The following is a 19877-nucleotide window of genomic DNA, read 5'->3' as shown; positions in this document are numbered from 1 at the left end:
GGTATATCATGCTGCCCCCCATCATACGGGGTATATCATGCTGCCCCCCATCATACGGGGTATATCATGCTGCCCCCCATCATACGGGGTATATCATTCCCTATTACTACAGACCCTTTCATCTCTTGGTATCACAGACTTGGCTCTATCTTGGATAGCATCATACCTAACATATTGGACAATCAGCATCTCCCACTCGCACACCACCTCCTCACCGCGCCCCCTATCCGTCAGAGTCCCGCAAGGTTCAGTCCTAGGGCCCCTGCTCTTCTCCATTTACACCTTTGGCCTCGGCACCTCATAGAATCTCACGGCTTTCAGTATCACCTCTATGCTGATGACACACAGATCTACATCTCTGGAACAGATATAACCTCCCTACTAAACAGAATCCCTCAATGTCTGCCTACTAGATTTCTAAAACTTAATATGGGCAAAACAGAATTCATCATCTTTCCCCCATCTCACGTGACTCCCCCCAACGGACCTATCCATTAAAGTAAACGGCTGCCCACTCTCTCCAGTCCCACAAGCTCGCTGCCTTGGGGTAATCCTTGACACTGATCTTTCTTTCAAACCTCATATCCAAGCCCTTTCCACTTCCTGCCGACTTCAACTTAAAAATATTTCACGGAGTCGTACATTCCTCAACCAAGAATCTGTAAAAACCCTAGTCCATGCCCTCATCTCAAAGAAAACACTGCGGCAGCCGGCAAAGGCGCTCAATCAGTGAAATCCTAGGTGCATTGCTCCCTGGGAAATACGAATATGCAAATAAAGTCCGTGGAGCCTCATTTAAGAGTCTCAAACACGGGACTAGCCAGATCTTCTTCTAGGGAAGGACCCAGCCAAGGAGTGGCTCCTTTCGGAAACCACCATTACCACCATATTAAGTGGCCCTTTAAGTCAATATCCAGCTCTTTACGAGTTTACAGATATGACAAGGGAAATACCAAGGCCAGGTATCCATCCATAGAAAGCTGTTTCGGGGTGTTGCCCCTCATCAGTGTGGAGTAGGATTATAGCTAGGTGGGAGCACGGACTTTATTTGCATATTCGTATTTCCCAGGGAGCAATGCACCTAGGATTTCACTGATTGAACGCCTTTGCCGGCTGCCGCAGTGTTTTCTTTGACTGGTCTCCCTGAGGTCAGTGATTGTTTCGTGATGTTTGTCTACTAGGCATTGCTCCCGCCTAGCCAGAATCCTACTCCACACTGATGAGGGGCAACACCCCGAAACAGCTGTCTGTGGATGGATACCTGGCCTTGGTATTTCCCTTGTCATATCTGTAAACTCGTAAAGAGCTGGATATTGACTTAAAGGGTCACTTAATTTGGTGGTAATGGTGGTTTCCGAAAGAAGCAACCCCTTGGCTGGGTCCTTCCCTGGAGGAAGATGTGGCTAGTCCCGTGTTTGAGATGTCAGCACCATGTGACCCGTAGGGGCGGAGCTGAGCAGGGCAGCGGTGCAGCAAGACCTGTGGTGACTTCAGAATACGCTGAGGAGGCGGCGCCAAATCAAAAGCAGGACATGACTGATGTATGTGAGGCGTCTGTGTCCAGGGGGGAAAGACCTGACGCCCTGTCAAATATTAGGTATGTCTGACCAATTTTAAAAACGATTATTTCTGCGGTGGAAGGGACGCTAAATAAAAGAGCCACCTTGACAGAATGCAGCATTAGTGCTGCACAAGATGGCTATTTTACTTAAAAACGCCTGGGGGGGGGGGGGGTGACAGGTTCCCTTTAAATATTTAAGTGTGACAAACATGCAAAAGAGTAGGAAATCCGGAAGGGGGAAAACACTTTTTCACACAACTGTGTATAAAAAAAAAAGGGGACAGGGAGACATATCTACAATATGTTTACAAAAATCTATATAAATAGTTAAGATAGTGACTATAGTATAAATGAGGACAAAAGTGAAGCTAGTAAAAACGGCACCAATGAAGTTAGATATATGGGTGTTCTCATTTTTACTTTTAATAAGCCATGTTACTTAGAGCATACCTTCAGTGAAATGGTAATCTCATAAGAAGCTCCTGCTGGAGGGAACTCCAGAGATCCAAAGCATTAACGCATACTGGAAGATAAGGGTGCATCACAGACCAGAGGGGATTGAGGCATTATCTAATGGTGAAAAAAAGTTAAAAATAAAAGGCATATAATTCGATCTTGTGAGTAAGCCCTTTAAAAAGCAAACTATTGAGCTACCATGGGCACCCTCTGTCGCAACATTACTGTAAATTCCACAACCAGTCATGCAAGGGTACCCGAGCTTTTGGGAGTCAACTAGTCCGAAGAAACTGGATAGGTAGGGATTACCTCTAGAAAATGTTGAGAACTGAGTCCAAATGGATTTTTATACTTGATAGTTTGGTTCCTAAAGGGCTTAATCACAAGATCGATTACAGAATATTTTCACCAGTGCTGTATCATTGTATTTCAATTACTAATACCAGTGTGGCTCAATTCCTTCACCTTAATGTGTATATATTCTGTGTGATACCAGCTCTTATTATAGGGTGTAACGCTATTGCCAGCTCCCCTGCATGGATTTACCTCCCCTCCTCATGCAGGGACGCTATCATACTCACTGCTCTGGCCCGCAGCGTGGTCCCCTTCTGTAGGCATGTATTGTTCACGATGCACTTCCTGGCAGTGCGCTAGTGCGCTTTCCACTTCTTAAAGGGGCAGCTCGCATATAGTGAAATACCCTCAGCCTGATGCTGAGAGGCATTTAGTACAATCAGTTCACCTGCAAGATGGCTCCCATCCAATTGCTGAGAGTCATCTTGTGTAAAAGACTCCCTCGTCCTTAGGGAGTGGCCGAACCAACAGCATTCAATGGTATGCAGTCTCCCCTACTAGTGATTTGTTAGGTCCTCTGGTCTTGGTGTGGCCAGTTCCCTGAACCTGAATCCCTGGTCCTGGTGTGGCCATGCCCTGAACACGAATCTATGGTCCTGGTGTGTTCAGTTCATGAACATGAATCCTTGGTCCTGATGCGGACAGGGTCCTGAACATTGTCCCCTGGTCTTGGTGCGGCCAGTCCTGCTCCCAATGTCAGGGGCGCTCAACATCATAGAATCCCAGACTTCTTTTATCACACACCGACACATTTTGGAGACCATAGACTGCTTTTTAAAGGGAACTTGTCACCTTTTTTTTGGCCTACCAGCTAAAAATATCAGTTAATTGAGTGTCAGCTACGCATGCCACAACTACTTCTGAAACCCCCCCGACTCCTCATGTATCACCCATAAATACCTGTTTTACTGCTCCCGCGCTGTATGATAATGTGTTCGGTTCGGTCTGATGGGCGTTGCTTCGGTTCCCTCATTCCACCCCTCCTCGGCTTGCTGTACGCATTCCTTGCCGTGAATATCGCAGATCGCATAGAGATTTCGCACGTGCGCAGTATGCTTTGCCCAACTGTCGATCAGACATTGGTGACCTATCCTGAGGATAGGTCACCAATGTAAAAGTAGTGGACAACCTCTTCAAGTTCCCACAATGAGATTTTGATGCTGCATATTTTGCTCTGAATAAAACGCAGCGTCTCACAGTTCCAGTAGAGTGGATTTGGTTTATAGAAGTCTCCTGCCCACTGCGCTTTTTTTCAGCAGTGGAATCTAATCCTGCTGTGCCTGTTTAAAATCTGCAATATGTTAATTTCTCTTGAGAGTGAGCAGCGTTCTTTGTGTGGATTTCCCCTATAGAATTACATTTGGCGGAGCCGCGTGTGTGCGAGGTGTACGGAGCGGAGCCGCGTGTGTGCGAGGTGTACGGAGCGGAGCCGCGTGTGTACTGAGTGGAGCCGCGTGTGTGCGAGGTGTACGGAGGGGAGCCATGTGTGTACTGAGTGGAGCCGCGTGTGTTCGAGCTGTACGGAGAGGAGCCGCGTGTGTACGAGGTGTATGGAGCGGAGCCGCGTGTATACAAGGTTTACAGAGTGAAGCCATGTGTGTACTGAGTGGAGCCGCGTGTGTGCGAGCTGTACGGAGAGGAGCCGCGTGTGCGCGAGCTGTACGGAGAGGAGCCGCGTGTGCGCGAGCTGTACGGAGAGGAGCCGCGTGTGCGCGAGGTGTATGGAGCGGAGCCGCGTGTATACAAGGTTTACAGAGTGAAGCCATGTGTGTACGGAGCGGAGCCGCGTGTGTGCGAGGTGTACGGAGCGGAGCCGCGTGTGTGCGAGGTGTACGGAGCGGAGCCGCGTGTGTGCGAGGTGTACGGAGCGGAGCCGCGTGTGTGCGAGGTGTACGGAGCGGAGCAGCGTGTGTGCGAGGTGTACGGAGCGGAGCCGCGTGTGTGCGAGGTGTACGGAGCGGAGCCGCGTGTGTGCGAGGTGCACGGAGCGGAGCCGCGTGTGTACGAGGTGAACGGGGCGGAGCCGCGTGTGTACGAGGTGTACGGAGCGGAGCCGCGTGTATACAAGGTTTACAGAGTGAAGCCATGTGTGTACTGAGTGGAGCCGTGTGTATGCGAGGTGTACGGAGCGGAGCCATGTGTGTACGAGGCATAGAAAGCGGAACCGTGTGTGTATGAGGTGTGCGGAGCTATGCATGTACAAGGTGTCTGGTGGGGAGCATTCATACCTCCCAACCGTCTCGATTTTTCTGTTGGGAGCTTAATTTTCCCGTGGACACAGGAGTACATGGCAGAGCCCCGAGGAGCATTTTAAAATTTGAACATGATATTCCACCGAAAGTGACGTGCTGGAAGCTGACCGGAAATGAGGTAATTTCGGGAGGAGATTGTGATGGAATCATGGAGGCACCTCTGGGAATGCTTCAGATTCATCACCGTCTCCTCCGACAGCGGGATCGCCTTGCACTTGGGGATGTCGGCCATGTGAGCGGATCATGATATGTCCTGCACTGGGAGGCTCAGGTGGGCACTACAATGGGAACCGGGCTGCTATAGTAGCTTTATAGAATCTTTCTTTGTCTCTCTGTTTTTCTCTCTCTTTCTCTGTTCTTTCTTCTTTCCCCTCTTCCTTTCTCTCTCTCTGTTCTTTCTTTCACTCTAATCTTTCTTTCTCTGTTCTTTCTTTCTCTCTGTTCTTTCTTTCCTCTCTTTCTCTCTCTGTTCTTTCTTTCCTCTTTCTCTCTCTGTTCTTTTCTCCTTCCAATCTTTCTCCTTCCAATCTTTCTTTCCCTCTGTTCTTTCTCATCTTTCTTTCTCTATAATGTAGCCCCCTTCATATGGTATAATACAGCGCCCCCAAAAAATATAATGCAGCCGCCCTCATAGAGTATCATGCTGCCCTCCCTTATACGGGGTATCATACTACCACCCTCATACGGGGTATCATGCTGCCCCCCATCATACGGGATATCATGCTGCCCCCATTATACGGGGTATATCATGCTGCCCCCCATCATACGGGGTATATCATGCTGCCCCCCATCATACGGGGTATATCATGCTGCCCCCCATCATACTGGGTATATCATGCTGCCCCCCATCATACGGGGTATATCATGCTGCCCCCCATCATACGGGGTATATCATGCTGCCCCCCATCATACGGGGTATATCATGCTGCCCCCCATCATACTGGGTATATCATGCTGCCCCCCATCATACGGGGTATATCATGCTGCCCCCCATCATACGGGGTATATCATGCTGCCCCCCATCATACGGGGTATATCATTCCCTATTACTACAGACCCTTTCATCTCTTGGTATCACAGACTTGGCTCTATCTTGGATAGCATCATACCTAACATATTGGACAATCAGCATCTCCCACTCGCACACCACCTCCTCACCGCGCCCCCTATCCGTCAGAGTCCCGCAAGGTTCAGTCCTAGGGCCCCTGCTCTTCTCCATTTACACCTTTGGCCTCGGCACCTCATAGAATCTCACGGCTTTCAGTATCACCTCTATGCTGATGACACACAGATCTACATCTCTGGAACAGATATAACCTCCCTACTAAACAGAATCCCTCAATGTCTGCCTACTAGATTTCTAAAACTTAATATGGGCAAAACAGAATTCATCATCTTTCCCCCATCTCACGTGACTCCCCCCAACGGACCTATCCATTAAAGTAAACGGCTGCCCACTCTCTCCAGTCCCACAAGCTCGCTGCCTTGGGGTAATCCTTGACACTGATCTTTCTTTCAAACCTCATATCCAAGCCCTTTCCACTTCCTGCCGACTTCAACTTAAAAATATTTCACGGAGTCGTACATTCCTCAACCAAGAATCTGTAAAAACCCTAGTCCATGCCCTCATCTGACGCCTTGACTACTGCAACCTCCTGCTCTGTGACTTCCCCTCTAACACTCTCGCACCCCTCCAATCTATTCTAAACTCTGCTGCCTGACTAATCCACCTGTCCCCCCGCTATTCCCCGGCCTCTCCCCTCTGTGAATCCCTGCACTGGCTCCCCATTACCCAAAGACTCCAGTTCAAAACCCTAACCATGACATACAAAGCCATCCACAACCTGTGTCCTACATACATCTGTGACCTCGTCTCCCGATACTTACTGCACGCAACCTCCGATCCTCACAAGATCTCCTTCTCTACTCCTCTCTTATCTCCTCTTCCCACAATCGCATACAAGATTTCTCCCGCGCATCCCCCTGCTCTGGAACTCTCTACCACAACATATCAGACTCTCGCCTACCAAGGAAACCTTCAAAAAGAACCTGAAGACCTACCTCTTCCGACAAGCCTACAACCTGCAGTAACCACTGATCCACCAAACCGCTGCACGACCAGCTCTACCCTCGCCTACTGTATCCTCACCCATCCCGTGTAGATTGTGAGCCCTCGCGGGCAGGGTCCTCTCTCATCCTGTACCAGTCGTGACTTGTATTGTTTAAGATTACTGTACTTGTATTTATTATGTATACCCCTCCTCACATGTAAAGCGCCATGGAATAAATGGCGCTATAATAAATAATAATAAATGGAAAATGGAACCATGAATTCTGCTGTCTACCAAAAATCCTGAATGAGAATATCCAGCCATCTGTTCGTGACCTCAAGCTGAAACGCACTTGGATTATGCAAGCAGGACAATGATCCAAAATACACCTGCAAGTCCACCTCTGAATGGCTTAAAAAAAAAAAACAACAAAATTAAGACTATGGAGTGGCCTAGTCAAAGTTCTGACCTTAATCCGATTGAGATTTGTGGCATGACCTTAAAAAGGTGGTTCATGCTTGGAAACCTTTAATGTGGCTGAATTACAACAATTCTGCAAAGGTGAGTGGGCCAAAATTCCTCCAGGGCGTTGTATAAGACTCATTGCCAGTTATCGCAAACACTTCACTGCAGTTGTTGTGGCTAAGGGTGACCCAACCAGTTATTAGGTTTAGAAGGCAATCAATTCTTCACTCAGGCCTCTGCAGGTTTGGATTTCTTTTAAAGGGAACCTGTCAATCCCCCCCAGGCATTTTTAAGTAAAAGAGCCACCTTGTGCAGCACTAATGCTGCATTCTGTCAAGGTGGTTCTTTTATTTAGCGTCTCTTCCACCGCCGAAATAATCGTTTTTAAAATTAGTCAGACATACCTGATATTTGACAGGGGTGCAGGTCTTTCCCCCCTGAACACAGACGCCTCACATACGTCAGTGATGTCCTGCTTTTGAATTTGGCGCCGCCTCCTCAGCGTTCATTTCTTTTTCTCGCGCCTGCGCTGTAATATTCTTTCAGTAGTGCAGCAGGACCTGTGATGACGTCAGCACCATGTGACCAGTAGGGGCGGAGCTCACCAGAGCAGTGGTGCAGCAGGACCTGTGATGACGTCAGCACCATGTGACCAGTAGGGGCGGAGCTCACCAGAGCAGTGGTGCAGCAGGACCTGTGATGACGTCAGCACCATGTGACCAGTAGGGGCGGAGCTCAGCAGAGCAGTGGTGCAGCGGGACCTGTGATGACGTCAGCACCATCATCACAAAACAATCACTGACCTCAGGGAGACCAGTCAAAGAAAACACTGCGGCAGCCGGCAAAGTCGCTCAATCAGTGAAATCCTAGGTGCATTGCTCCCTGGGAAATACGAATATGCAAATAAAGTCCGTGGAGCCTCATTTAAGAGTCTCAAACACGGGACTAGCCAGATCTTCTTCTAGGGAAGGACCCAGCCAAGGAGTGGCTCCTTTCGGAAACCACCATTACCACCATATTAAGTGGCCCTTTAAGTCAATATCCAGCTCTTTACGAGTTTACAGATATGACAAGGGAAATACCAAGGCCAGGTATCCATCCATAGAAAGCTGTTTCGGGGTGTTGCCCCTAATCAGTGTAGAGTAGGATTATAGCTAGGTGGGAGCACGGACTTTATTTGCATATTCGTATTTCCCAGGGAGCAATGCACCTAGGATTTCACTGATTGAACGCCTTTGCCGGCTGCCGCAGTGTTTTCTTTGACTGGTCTCCCTGAGGTCAGTGATTGTTTCGTGATGTTTGTCTACTAGGCATTGCTCCCGCCTAGCCAGAATCCTACTCCACACTGATGAGGGGCAACACCCCGAAACAGCTGTCTGTGGATGGATACCTGGCCTTGGTATTTCCCTTGTCATATCTGTAAACTCGTAAAGAGCTGGATATTGACTTAAAGGGTCACTTAATTTGGTGGTAATGGTGGTTTCCGAAAGAAGCAACCCCTTGGCTGGGTCCTTCCCTGGAGGAAGATGTGGCTAGTCCCGTGTTTGAGATGTCAGCACCATGTGACCCGTAGGGGCGGAGCTGAGCAGGGCAGCGGTGCAGCAAGACCTGTGGTGACTTCAGAATACGCTGAGGAGGCGGCGCCAAATCAAAAGCAGGACATGACTGATGTATGTGAGGCGTCTGTGTCCAGGGGGGAAAGACCTGACGCCCTGTCAAATATTAGGTATGTCTGACCAATTTTAAAAACGATTATTTCTGCGGTGGAAGGGACGCTAAATAAAAGAGCCACCTTGACAGAATGCAGCATTAGTGCTGCACAAGATGGCTATTTTACTTAAAAACGCCTGGGGGGGGGGGGGGGGTGACAGGTTCCCTTTAAATATTTAAGTGTGACAAACATGCAAAAGAGTAGGAAATCCGGAAGGGGGAAAACACTTTTTCACACAACTGTGTATAAAAAAAAAAGGGGACAGGGAGACATATCTACAATATGTTTACAAAAATCTATATAAATAGTTAAGATAGTGACTATAGTATAAATGAGGACAAAAGTGAAGCTAGTAAAAACGGCACCAATGAAGTTAGATATATGGGTGTTCTCATTTTTACTTTTAATAAGCCATGTTACTTAGAGCATACCTTCAGTGAAATGGTAATCTCATAAGAAGCTCCTGCTGGAGGGAACTCCAGAGATCCAAAGCATTAACGCATACTGGAAGATAAGGGTGCATCACAGACCAGAGGGGATTGAGGCATTATCTAATGGTGAAAAAAAGTTAAAAATAAAAGGCATATAATTCGATCTTGTGAGTAAGCCCTTTAAAAAGCAAACTATTGAGCTACCATGGGCACCCTCTGTCGCAACATTACTGTAAATTCCACAACCAGTCATGCAAGGGTACCCGAGCTTTTGGGAGTCAACTAGTCCGAAGAAACTGGATAGGTAGGGATTACCTCTAGAAAATGTTGAGAACTGAGTCCAAATGGATTTTTATACTTGATAGTTTGGTTCCTAAAGGGCTTAATCACAAGATCGATTACAGAATATTTTCACCAGTGCTGTATCATTGTATTTCAATTACTAATACCAGTGTGGCTCAATTCCTTCACCTTAATGTGTATATATTCTGTGTGATACCAGCTCTTATTATAGGGTGTAACGCTATTGCCAGCTCCCCTGCATGGATTTACCTCCCCTCCTCATGCAGGGACGCTATCATACTCACTGCTCTGGCCCGCAGCGTGGTCCCCTTCTGTTGGCATGTATTGTTCACGATGCACTTCCTGGCAGTGCGCTAGTGCGCTTTCCACTTCTTAAAGGGGCAGCTCGCATATAGTGAAATACCCTCAGCCTGATGCTGAGAGGCATTTAGTACAATCAGTTCACCTGCAAGATGGCTCCCATCCAATTGCTGAGAGTCATCTTGTGTAAAAGACTCCCTCGTCCTTAGGGAGTGGCCGAACCAACAGCATTCAATGGTATGCAGTCTCCCCTACTAGTGATTTGTTAGGTCCTCTGGTCTTGGTGTGGCCAGTTCCCTGAACCTGAATCCCTGGTCCTGGTGTGGCCATGCCCTGAACATGAATCTATGGTCCTGGTGTGTTCAGTTCATGAACATGAATCCTTGGTCCTGATGCGGACAGGGTCCTGAACATTGTCCCCTGGTCTTGGTGCGGCCAGTCCTGCTCCCAATGTCAGGGGCGCTCAACATCATAGAATCCCAGACTTCTTTTATCACACACCGACACATTTTGGAGACCATAGACTGCTTTTTAAAGGGAACTTGTCACCTTTTTTTTGGCCTACCAGCTAAAAATATCAGTTAATTGAGTGTCAGCTACGCATGCCACAACTACTTCTGAAACCCCCCCGACTCCTCATGTATCACCCATAAATACCTGTTTTACTGCTCCCGCGCTGTATGATAATGTGTTCGGTTCGGTCTGATGGGCGTTGCTTCGGTTCCCTCATTCCACCCCTCCTCGGCTTGCTGTACGCATTCCTTGCCGTGAATATCGCAGATCGCATAGAGATTTCGCACGTGCGCAGTATGCTTTGCCCAACTGTCGATCAGACATTGGTGACCTATCCTGAGGATAGGTCACCAATGTAAAAGTAGTGGACAACCTCTTCAAGTTCCCACAATGAGATTTTGATGCTGCATATTTTGCTCTGAATAAAACGCAGCGTCTCACAGTTCCAGTAGAGTGGATTTGGTTTATAGAAGTCTCCTGCCCACTGCGCTTTTTTTCAGCAGTGGAATCTAATCCTGCTGTGCCTGTTTAAAATCTGCAATATGTTAATTTCTCTTGAGAGTGAGCAGCGTTCTTTGTGTGGATTTCCCCTATAGAATTACATTTGGCGGAGCCGCGTGTGTGCGAGGTGTACGGAGCGGAGCCGCGTGTGTGCGAGGTGTACGGAGCGGAGCCGCGTGTGTACTGAGTGGAGCCGCGTGTGTGCGAGGTGTACGGAGGGGAGCCATGTGTGTACTGAGTGGAGCCGCGTGTGTTCGAGCTGTACGGAGAGGAGCCGCGTGTGTACGAGGTGTATGGAGCGGAGCCGCGTGTATACAAGGTTTACAGAGTGAAGCCATGTGTGTACTGAGTGGAGCCGCGTGTGTGCGAGCTGTACGGAGAGGAGCCGCGTGTGCGCGAGCTGTACGGAGAGGAGCCGCGTGTGCGCGAGGTGTATGGAGCGGAGCCGCGTGTATACAAGGTTTACAGAGTGAAGCCATGTGTGTACGGAGCGGAGCCGCGTGTGTGCGAGGTGTACGGAGCGGAGCCGCGTGTGTGCGAGGTGTACGGAGCGGAGCCGCGTGTGTGCGAGGTGTACGGAGCGGAGCCGCGTGTGTGCGAGGTGTACGGAGCGGAGCCGCGTGTGTGCGAGGTGTACGGAGCGGAGCCGCGTGTGTGCGAGGTGTACGGAGCGGAGCAGCGTGTGTGCGAGGTGTACGGAGCGGAGCCGCGTGTGTGCGAGGTGCACGGAGCGGAGCCGCGTGTGTACGAGGTGAACGGGGCGGAGCCGCGTGTGTACGAGGTGTACGGAGCGGAGCCGCGTGTATACAAGGTTTACAGAGTGAAGCCATGTGTGTACTGAGTGGAGCCGTGTGTATGCGAGGTGTACGGAGCGGAGCCATGTGTGTACGAGGCATAGAAAGCGGAACCGTGTGTGTATGAGGTGTGCGGAGCTATGCATGTACAAGGTGTCTGGTGGGGAGCATTCATACCTCCCAACCGTCTCGATTTTTCTGTTGGGAGCTTAATTTTCCCGTGGACACAGGAGTACATGGCAGAGCCCCGAGGAGCATTTTAAAATTTGAACATGATATTCCACCGAAAGTGACGTGCTGGAAGCTGACCGGAAATGAGGTAATTTCGGGAGGAGATTGTGATGGAATCATGGAGGCACCTCTGGGAATGCTTCAGATTCATCACCGTCTCCTCCGACAGCGGGATCGCCTTGCACTTGGGGATGTCGGCCATGTGAGCGGATCATGATATGTCCTGCACTGGGAGGCTCAGGTGGGCACTACAATGGGAACCGGGCTGCTATAGTAGCTTTATAGAATCTTTCTTTGTCTCTCTGTTTTTCTCTCTCTTTCTCTGTTCTTTCTTCTTTCCCCTCTTCCTTTCTCTCTCTCTGTTCTTTCTTTCACTCTAATCTTTCTTTCTCTCTGTTCTTTCTTTCTCTCTGTTCTTTCTTTCCTCTCTTTCTCTCTCTGTTCTTTCTTTCCTCTTTCTCTCTCTGTTCTTTTCTCCTTCCAATCTTTCTCCTTCCAATCTTTCTTTCCCTCTGTTCTTTCTCATCTTTCTTTCTCTATAATGTAGCCCGCTTCATATGGTATAATACAGCGCCCCCAAAAAATATAATGCAGCCGCCCTCATAGAGTATCATGCTGCCCTCCCTTATACGGGGTATCATACTACCACCCTCATACGGGGTATCATGCTGCCCCCCATCATACGGGATATCATGCTGCCCCCATTATACGGGGTATATCATGCTGCCCCCCATCATACGGGGTATATCATGCTGCCCCCCATCATACGGGGTATATCATGCTGCCCCCCATCATACTGGGTATATCATGCTGCCCCCCATCATACGGGGTATATCATGCTGCCCCCCATCATACGGGGTATATCATGCTGCCCCCCATCATACGGGGTATATCATGCTGCCCCCCATCATACTGGGTATATCATGCTGCCCCCCATCATACGGGGTATATCATGCTGCCCCCCATCATACGGGGTATATCATGCTGCCCCCCATCATACGGGGTATATCATGCTGCCCCCCATCATACGGGGTATATCATGCTGCCCCCATCATAAGGGGTAAATCATGCTGCCCCCCCATACGGGGTATTATAATCATGCAACCAGGACTCACTATATAAATTAAAAAAAAACTATACTCACCTCTCCTCCTCGCTCCCATGCTGATTTCGGCGGCGGCTCTGCTCTGATGTCAGGAGCTGTGCTTCAGTCAGACCGGCACACAGAGGGGACGCGATGAAGTGATGTCATCGCGCACCCGCTGTGTGTCAGAGGAAGAGGGTAATGATGGGAGAGGGAGCGTCATGTGATGCTCTCTCTTCCATTATTGCGGCCAGCACTGACGCCGCAATAATGGTATATATATATTTTTTTTTTGGCAACAGCGCGGTCATCTCCTGAGGTTCTCTGGTAGGGGCCCACTCAGAAATTTCGCCCCCCCCCCGAACCAAAACCCTAGCTAGGCATCTGGGTACAACCTATATAGTATTGTACTAATCTCTCAGGTTCGATAACCATTACACCGGGAAGGCTCCAGATCACTGACTGCAAACAGAGATCCTAAAAATCTACAGAGGAATTCCAGAACAAATAATAATAAAAGTTTCAGAAAGACCTTATATTACACACGTCATCACCAAATCTGTACACTCACACTGTGCAAATGTGTCTACTACTGGGCAACACATACAATGCAGACGATACAGCTCTGCTCACCATACTTACATCAGCTACAGTGTCAAACTCTGCAGGACAGTGTGAAGCCGGGGGGATTGCAGCACTCCGCTAGTCATCCGGGTCTCCGACAAAATGGCCGCAGCTCCAGGAAGCGGATGTGATGACATTGCCAGCTGGAGTCTCTACCGGAAGCACAGGGCGCACCTGTGAATACTGTCCCCCATCTTCCTGCACATGTGCTGCCTGTAGTCTGGGCTGTTCAGCGCCATCACTGCACACTATGGAGGCGGCCCAGAAGTGGCTCACACTGCCCAGCCAGCCCAGTCTGAAGAAGCTGACGGACCCCAGCTATGGAAAGCCTGGAAGTGAGCAGCACCCGCCGCTGCAGGACCTGACCAGGGCTCACACCGAGAGCTTCAATGAGGCCATGACTGATGGGCTGTACCAGGCGATCCAGGTGAGGAGCCGGCAGTGTATGGGACTTCTTTACTAGGGGTTATGCAGGATTTTCAAGGACAGAGACTATTTTTGCTTTTGCAATTGTTCTTTCCTCCTTTTCTTCAAAAACCATGCTGACTTTTTTAGGAATAATTTGTAGTTTTGACCATGCAGTTTCCCATATAATGTGCTGAGAGTCGGCGGAAAAAGTCCAAGTGCGAGCGATGAATTGGTCAAAAAAACAATGGCTCATCCCTTGTTTCGTTACAGTCTTCATTGTGCTGTAAAAGTCAGCAGAAAACCTGATTCCCAGGTCGGTTCAATGACTGCGACACCGAACTTGTGAGGTTTTGGCTGTGTGCCCACATAAGTGGGGTTTTTTTTGCATTTTTTAAGTGTTTTTACTGGCAAAAACGCTTAAAAATCGTTTAAAAGAAGCATCCCATTCATTTTAATGCATTCTGCACTTTTTGTGCATATTCATGCATTTTTTTCCACGAAAAAAACAGATCGCGGTTAAAAATGCAGCATGCTCATTAATTTTGCGGAGATGTCCGCATTTTTAGCTGTTTTCTATTGGGTCTGGGGACGCGCGGAAAAAAAACGCGTGTTTTCTGGGAAGGAGTCCGGTTTTCATGCAGAAATTTTCTGCATACGTGTGCACATAGCCTTTAGGTTAGTGGCTCTGCTAAAAAATGTTTTTTGTCACCAATGTCCGCGCCCTGTGGATGGAGCGGTGCGTGGGCTGGTTTTTTTATCTGGTGTGGCTTTTATTGGTGCAGTTCGCTTTTTATTGCCTTTTTATGAAGGTGCGGTGACTGAAAGATGGCAATTCTGGTGCCTTATTTTGATCCAACTTACAGATGCTGCAGTATTAGGAAAAGGGAGATTAAAACCTGGATGTAATTTCATTTTTTTTTTTTTCTAACATTTTCACTTTAGTCTTGTAATCATTTGCTTGTACTGTATACTGCAATACTTCACCAGTGCGGTGGTCCCTGCCGGTCCTGTAGTGATGACACCACACCTGTCATGCGCTGTACTTGCCGGTGTGAGTGCTTGGGCTAATGATTGGCTGCAGCAGTCAAGTGAGTGTTGTCTGTGTCGGCATCACTGCAGAATAGGGGAAAACTGGAGTAATGGAGCCGAAGCAACAGTGGATTGAATGGCTAAGCTGTGTTTAGTGTTGATGGGGGCTCCCTGGTCATTTCAGTACTGAGTCAGTCCCCTCCTGTCACAGAAGATCCATAGACAAAGAAGGGTCTGACTTAAGGTACTGTCACACTTAGCGATGTACCAGCGATCCCGACCAGCAATATGACGCGGTCAGGATCGCTGGTACATCGCTAAGTGGTCGCTAGTGAGCTGCCACACAGGCAGATCTCACCAGTGACATCGCTGGGGTCGGGGGTCGCTACTTACCTGTCACACCAGGCGATCCTGCGTCCTCCCGCCCGGCTCCACGCATCGCTCATCCTCACAGCAGGAAGCTGACGACGAGAAACAGTCCAGCCTGTTCTCGCGCGATCAGCGATAACCAGCGGGGGAGCCGGTCGGAGGTAAGTATCAGACACAGAGATATCGCTAGCAATATCGCTATAACGTCACTAGTTATAGCGATATTGCTAGCGATATCTCTTAGTGTGACATGCCCTTTAGTAACTGAAATGAGCAATCAGCCGGGTCCTTCACACTGAGCACAACTGATTGTAGCTCCACTTATGTGTGCTGTCATATATTGTATCCAAGAAGTATCATTTCTCCTTGCGGATAATGACATGCTAAGCATGTCGAGGTGAGGAGACTTAAAGCCGCAATGCTCCTCTCACAGCCAAACCAGATCTCCCACTTTGCACTGATGAGGGGCAGTACCCCGAAGCACAGTGTCTGCAAATGGAGATTCTGGCTTGGCTTTTATCCTAAGTCATGTAACTAGGCTCGTTAAAGGGTCGACATTGACTTTTAGGATTGCTACCTCCAGTAGGTGGCACTAGAGTTCTAGTCCTCTTCCTCTCTGAAGAGACAATTTGCATAATTGTCATATATTGTAGGTATGGCAGATCGATTTTATTGGTGCCACCTTGGAAGCCTTACACCTGTCGTGTCAGTATAAAGTCAGGAAATATATTAGTCACATTAAGGGTCTGTTCACAATATGATTTTACAATAGGTTTTGAATTGTTCCCTTAGAGAGCTCCCAAAATACACTCTAAATGTATAAATAGGCCCCTATGCCCCCCGTGCGTCTCAGCGGAGCGTCTGTTTGGCAGGTGCTGAGCAGAATGTCCTTCTAATGTTTCTTTCCGCAGGCTATAAAGCCACTAGAATTCTCTTACAAAGGCGACCGTGTGTCATTTGCCATTGTGGACGCAGCCCTCAGTCAGCCCATGGTTCCTAAAGGAAGTCTCTGCAAAAACCCCAAGATCTACCCAGCAGAATGCCGTGGCAGAAGATGTACATACCGGGGAAAGTTGATGGTGAGTTTTGAGTCTACCTCTGTGATTTGCCTGGAATCAACATTTTGAGAAGCATTTAATGGATTATGGCGAATGTTTAAAGTTATCTCACTCCAAAGGATAACTTGTGGATCATTGGGGTCTGACTGCTGGGATCCCCACCGATTCCAAGTACGGAGCTCTGAAATGTCTCGCTCCAACCCATTCTCTGTGGGTCCGCCGCAGATAGACGGGTGCATCACAGCCCAATTTTTATACTGGTATTGTTCATATTAGTCATGTGCATTACCACTCCATTCATTCTTAATGGGACTGCCGGAGATCTGTGCTCGACTGGTCTTGGGCACTCAGATAATGCATGGAGCAGCAGTGTGCTTGATAGATCACCACTCCATTCATACAAGCCTCTTTAGAGCCTCAGTTCTCCCTTTACTATCTCCACCTAGCTTTCCCTAGTGGCATGATGATGATGATCGTCATGGTGGAGAGTCTTGAGGCTGAGTGCAGACCTACTTTTTGGCCCTGCGGATTTTTCCGCGCAGAATAGAAGAAATCCGCAGGTCAAATGACCTTAATTTTTCCGGCGGATTTCTTCCATTTTCCTGCGGTTTTCCACTGCGGTTCTCCCCCTGCGGATTTGGTGACAGGGGAGATGGAATACCGCACAAAAGAAGCAACATGCTGCGGATTTTGTACCACAGGAAAACCGCGCGGAAAAATCCGCAGCGTCTGCACAACGTTTTTTTTTTTTTTCATTGATTTTAAGGCTACTGTGCATCACAATGCAGATATGCAGCGTTTCTGTGCGGTAAAATCCGCTGCAAATCTGCATCATGTGCACACAGCCTTATATCTGAGGTCAGGAACTTATGATGTCGCATTTCAGAAAAGGGTTGGAGTATTCTAACAATGTATCGTCCTTCCATAGAATAGGTGATAGTTGCTAGATTGACAAAGATCTGACCATCAAAACCCCAAATATTTGCTAAAACCAGAGTCCTATTTTCCCCATTCCAACCCTGCAGGACAAAGACAACCAAAAGCTGTACTTGTCTGACCCAAAAACTGCGACTCACTGATTACATGTTGACTATCTGTTTCTGAGGTGCACGTATATTGGGTAACAACTAGAGTCAGTGTGAATCAGTTCGTGAGAACCGGCGAATCGGCCATGACAGTCATTTCTCGCTGCTGTACGAGAGTCTTAAGAACCCCCTCTTATCACTTGGCATCCCTTGCTCTTTGTTTGATTAGTCTGCCTGGTGCGATGTCACGTCAGACTGGCTAATCGAAAGAAGAGCTCAGAATGCTGGAGGTAGGAGGTGTAATCGGGGCTCCAGTCCAGCAGCCGAAGATTTCTGTTGGAATCAACTTGTAACAACCAATGTAGATGCCCCTAAAGTGGAAGGTTAATGTGCCTGTTAGGTGTTGTGAGACATCTCAACATATATTACACATTTATATAGTGCAGTACAAATGTCAATGCATAAGAAAAGGATTACCGTACTTCACCTTAAATGAACAATGATCAGAAGAGGACCAGGACAGCCGCACATACCCAAAACCCCTATGCTGTTTCGTAAAAGCTTCTTCCGGGAGGTGTGACATAAATGTGTAATATATGTAGTAATCTTGCAAGGATAGCACTGTGCACCAACATGACAGCCAGTTCATAAATGGTGATTAGCTCCTTTTTTTTTTTTTTCTCACTAAAAGCAGTTATTAGCCCTTTCATATATAAACTTTGTTAACTGACTGTCATGCTTTGATGCACACCGTATGTGCCGTACGTACATCCCTTTTTTCCTTTTAACTATGAACTGGTAGTTGACCCTGGCTTATTTTGCACATCCCTTTTTGGAGGCTTATTCCCACCCTGTTTGTATAATTTTTGTTAATAAATCATGATTTTAATACATATTGCTGGAATCATTTTGTGTCGTTAGGCGGATCATTACCGCTGTTTTGGATTGTGTGAGCTCTATTATTTGCAGTGTCCAGCACTCTGTATATTGGACATTTGTGTTTAGTTTTAATTAGCAGAAGCAGAATCACAACAGGATATATGATCCCCAGAGGTATGCGCTTAGAGGAGCCGGGAAAGTAATGAGTATATTAGAAAACTGATAGTTAGGAAGAGTTAGGACATATGAAAGGGGATTACATTAGTAATGGAAAACCTCTTTAGCAACTGAAAATTACCAGGTCCCTTGCTAGAACACTTACACCACCCAATCAGTGCTGTGTCAGACACAGGCAATGTAGATAATCCCGCCAATGACTGGGAAATGGTGAGACGTTAGTTATTTTTACATTTCCAGGAGTAACAGAGAAACTTGGAACTTAAATAGTGCTCAAACATTATTTAATGAAACATGACATTATTTATGGAGCCCAAAAAGCCAGCAGGTCCTCTTCAGGTGGGTGGTGCTGAGCTGTGGTGACATGCCTGCGGTGAATGTAGTTTGCCCATTCAATCGGTGTATTCCTATACTAAAGTTAATGTATTTTCTCTTATATAGGTTGATGTAAGTTGGTCTCTCAATGGAGTTCAGAAAGATGTCATCAAACAGTCCTTTGGGTATGTGCCCATCATGGTAAAATCCAAACTGTGTAACTTGTATGGCCTGTCACCAAAGGAACTCATTCAGCATCATGAAGAGGAGCAGGTAAGGGCAGATCGAGGATAATTCAATTACTTGATCCATCTTCAATGTGTTTTGTATAGAGAATTTCTCATATTAAGTCAGTTAATAATTGTATTTGCCATTAAAGGAGTATGGTCCAGATAAAACACAATACCTATCTGCATGATAGATGATAACCTGCTGCTAGGTCCTGCAACAATTGGCCAAATGGCCAACTGCTGGGTCTTGCACCAATTGGCCGACTGCTGGATCCTGCACTAATTGTCATATTGAGGAATTTTTTGCCCTGATGGAAAAATGTTGTCCCCGTGATGTGCAGCAGATTGCACTCAAGCCCGTCGCTCCATTCATTCTCTATGTGGCTACCGGAAAAGCTCATAGCAGCCCCATAGGGAATGATTGGAGCACAGGTCATACATAAAAGTTCCCTGTTCTGTCGATCTGTGCGGATCCCAGCAGTCGGATGCTGCTCGTTCAGCAAGTTATCACTTAATATGCAGATGGTGATAACTTCTGTTATCATATTTTATTTTAGAAATTAAAACTAAACGGACAGTTGTGCGTTAATTGAGGGTGATATGCCTTTATAGTGCGACGTTATCCACTCAGTCTGTGACTCTTAACTATTGCTCCCTTTCTCTGCTTATTTATCACATGTGGCTTTGGTGCACAGACTTTATATACAGACCTTAGTACGCAGGTGTGTATCAGGCGGGATTATCGCTATAGCACTT

The 19877-nt window shown here is 47.7% G+C and overlaps 2 protein-coding genes across 3 annotated transcripts in view; one reads left to right on the top strand and one right to left on the bottom strand.

Moving 5' to 3' along the window:
• NANP (N-acetylneuraminic acid phosphatase) overlaps positions 1 to 13788 on the bottom strand; it is a 48133-nt gene extending 34345 nt beyond the window's left edge. The window contains exons 1-3 of one of the 2 annotated variants that reach the window (XM_073557487.1): positions 13650 to 13788; positions 9282 to 9401; positions 2012 to 2131 (exon numbers count right to left, since the gene is read on the bottom strand). The gene's annotated coding sequence lies outside the window, so the exon portion shown is untranslated. The remainder of the gene's footprint in view (positions 1 to 2011; positions 2132 to 9281; positions 9402 to 13649) is intronic. The other variant, XM_073557488.1, reaches the window with a different exon arrangement.
• The window catches only part of POLR1B (RNA polymerase I subunit B), a 46219-nt gene continuing 40092 nt past the window's right edge, over positions 13751 to 19877 (top strand). The window contains exons 1-3 of the mRNA XM_073557485.1: positions 13751 to 14058; positions 16349 to 16516; positions 19018 to 19164. Of these exons, the coding sequence (XP_073413586.1) occupies positions 13762 to 14058; positions 16349 to 16516; positions 19018 to 19164 (612 nt within the window). The 5' untranslated portion in view covers positions 13751 to 13761. The remainder of the gene's footprint in view (positions 14059 to 16348; positions 16517 to 19017; positions 19165 to 19877) is intronic.

This window comes from Dendrobates tinctorius, unplaced genomic scaffold (genome assembly GCF_039654945.1).
Source record: "Dendrobates tinctorius isolate UK_male_01 unplaced genomic scaffold, ASM3965494v1 ptg000250l, whole genome shotgun sequence".
NCBI classification, from domain to species: Eukaryota; Metazoa; Chordata; class Amphibia; order Anura; family Dendrobatidae; genus Dendrobates; species Dendrobates tinctorius.
Note: the sequence above shows the minus strand (reverse complement) of the source record. Positions and strands in the feature narration are given on the sequence as shown.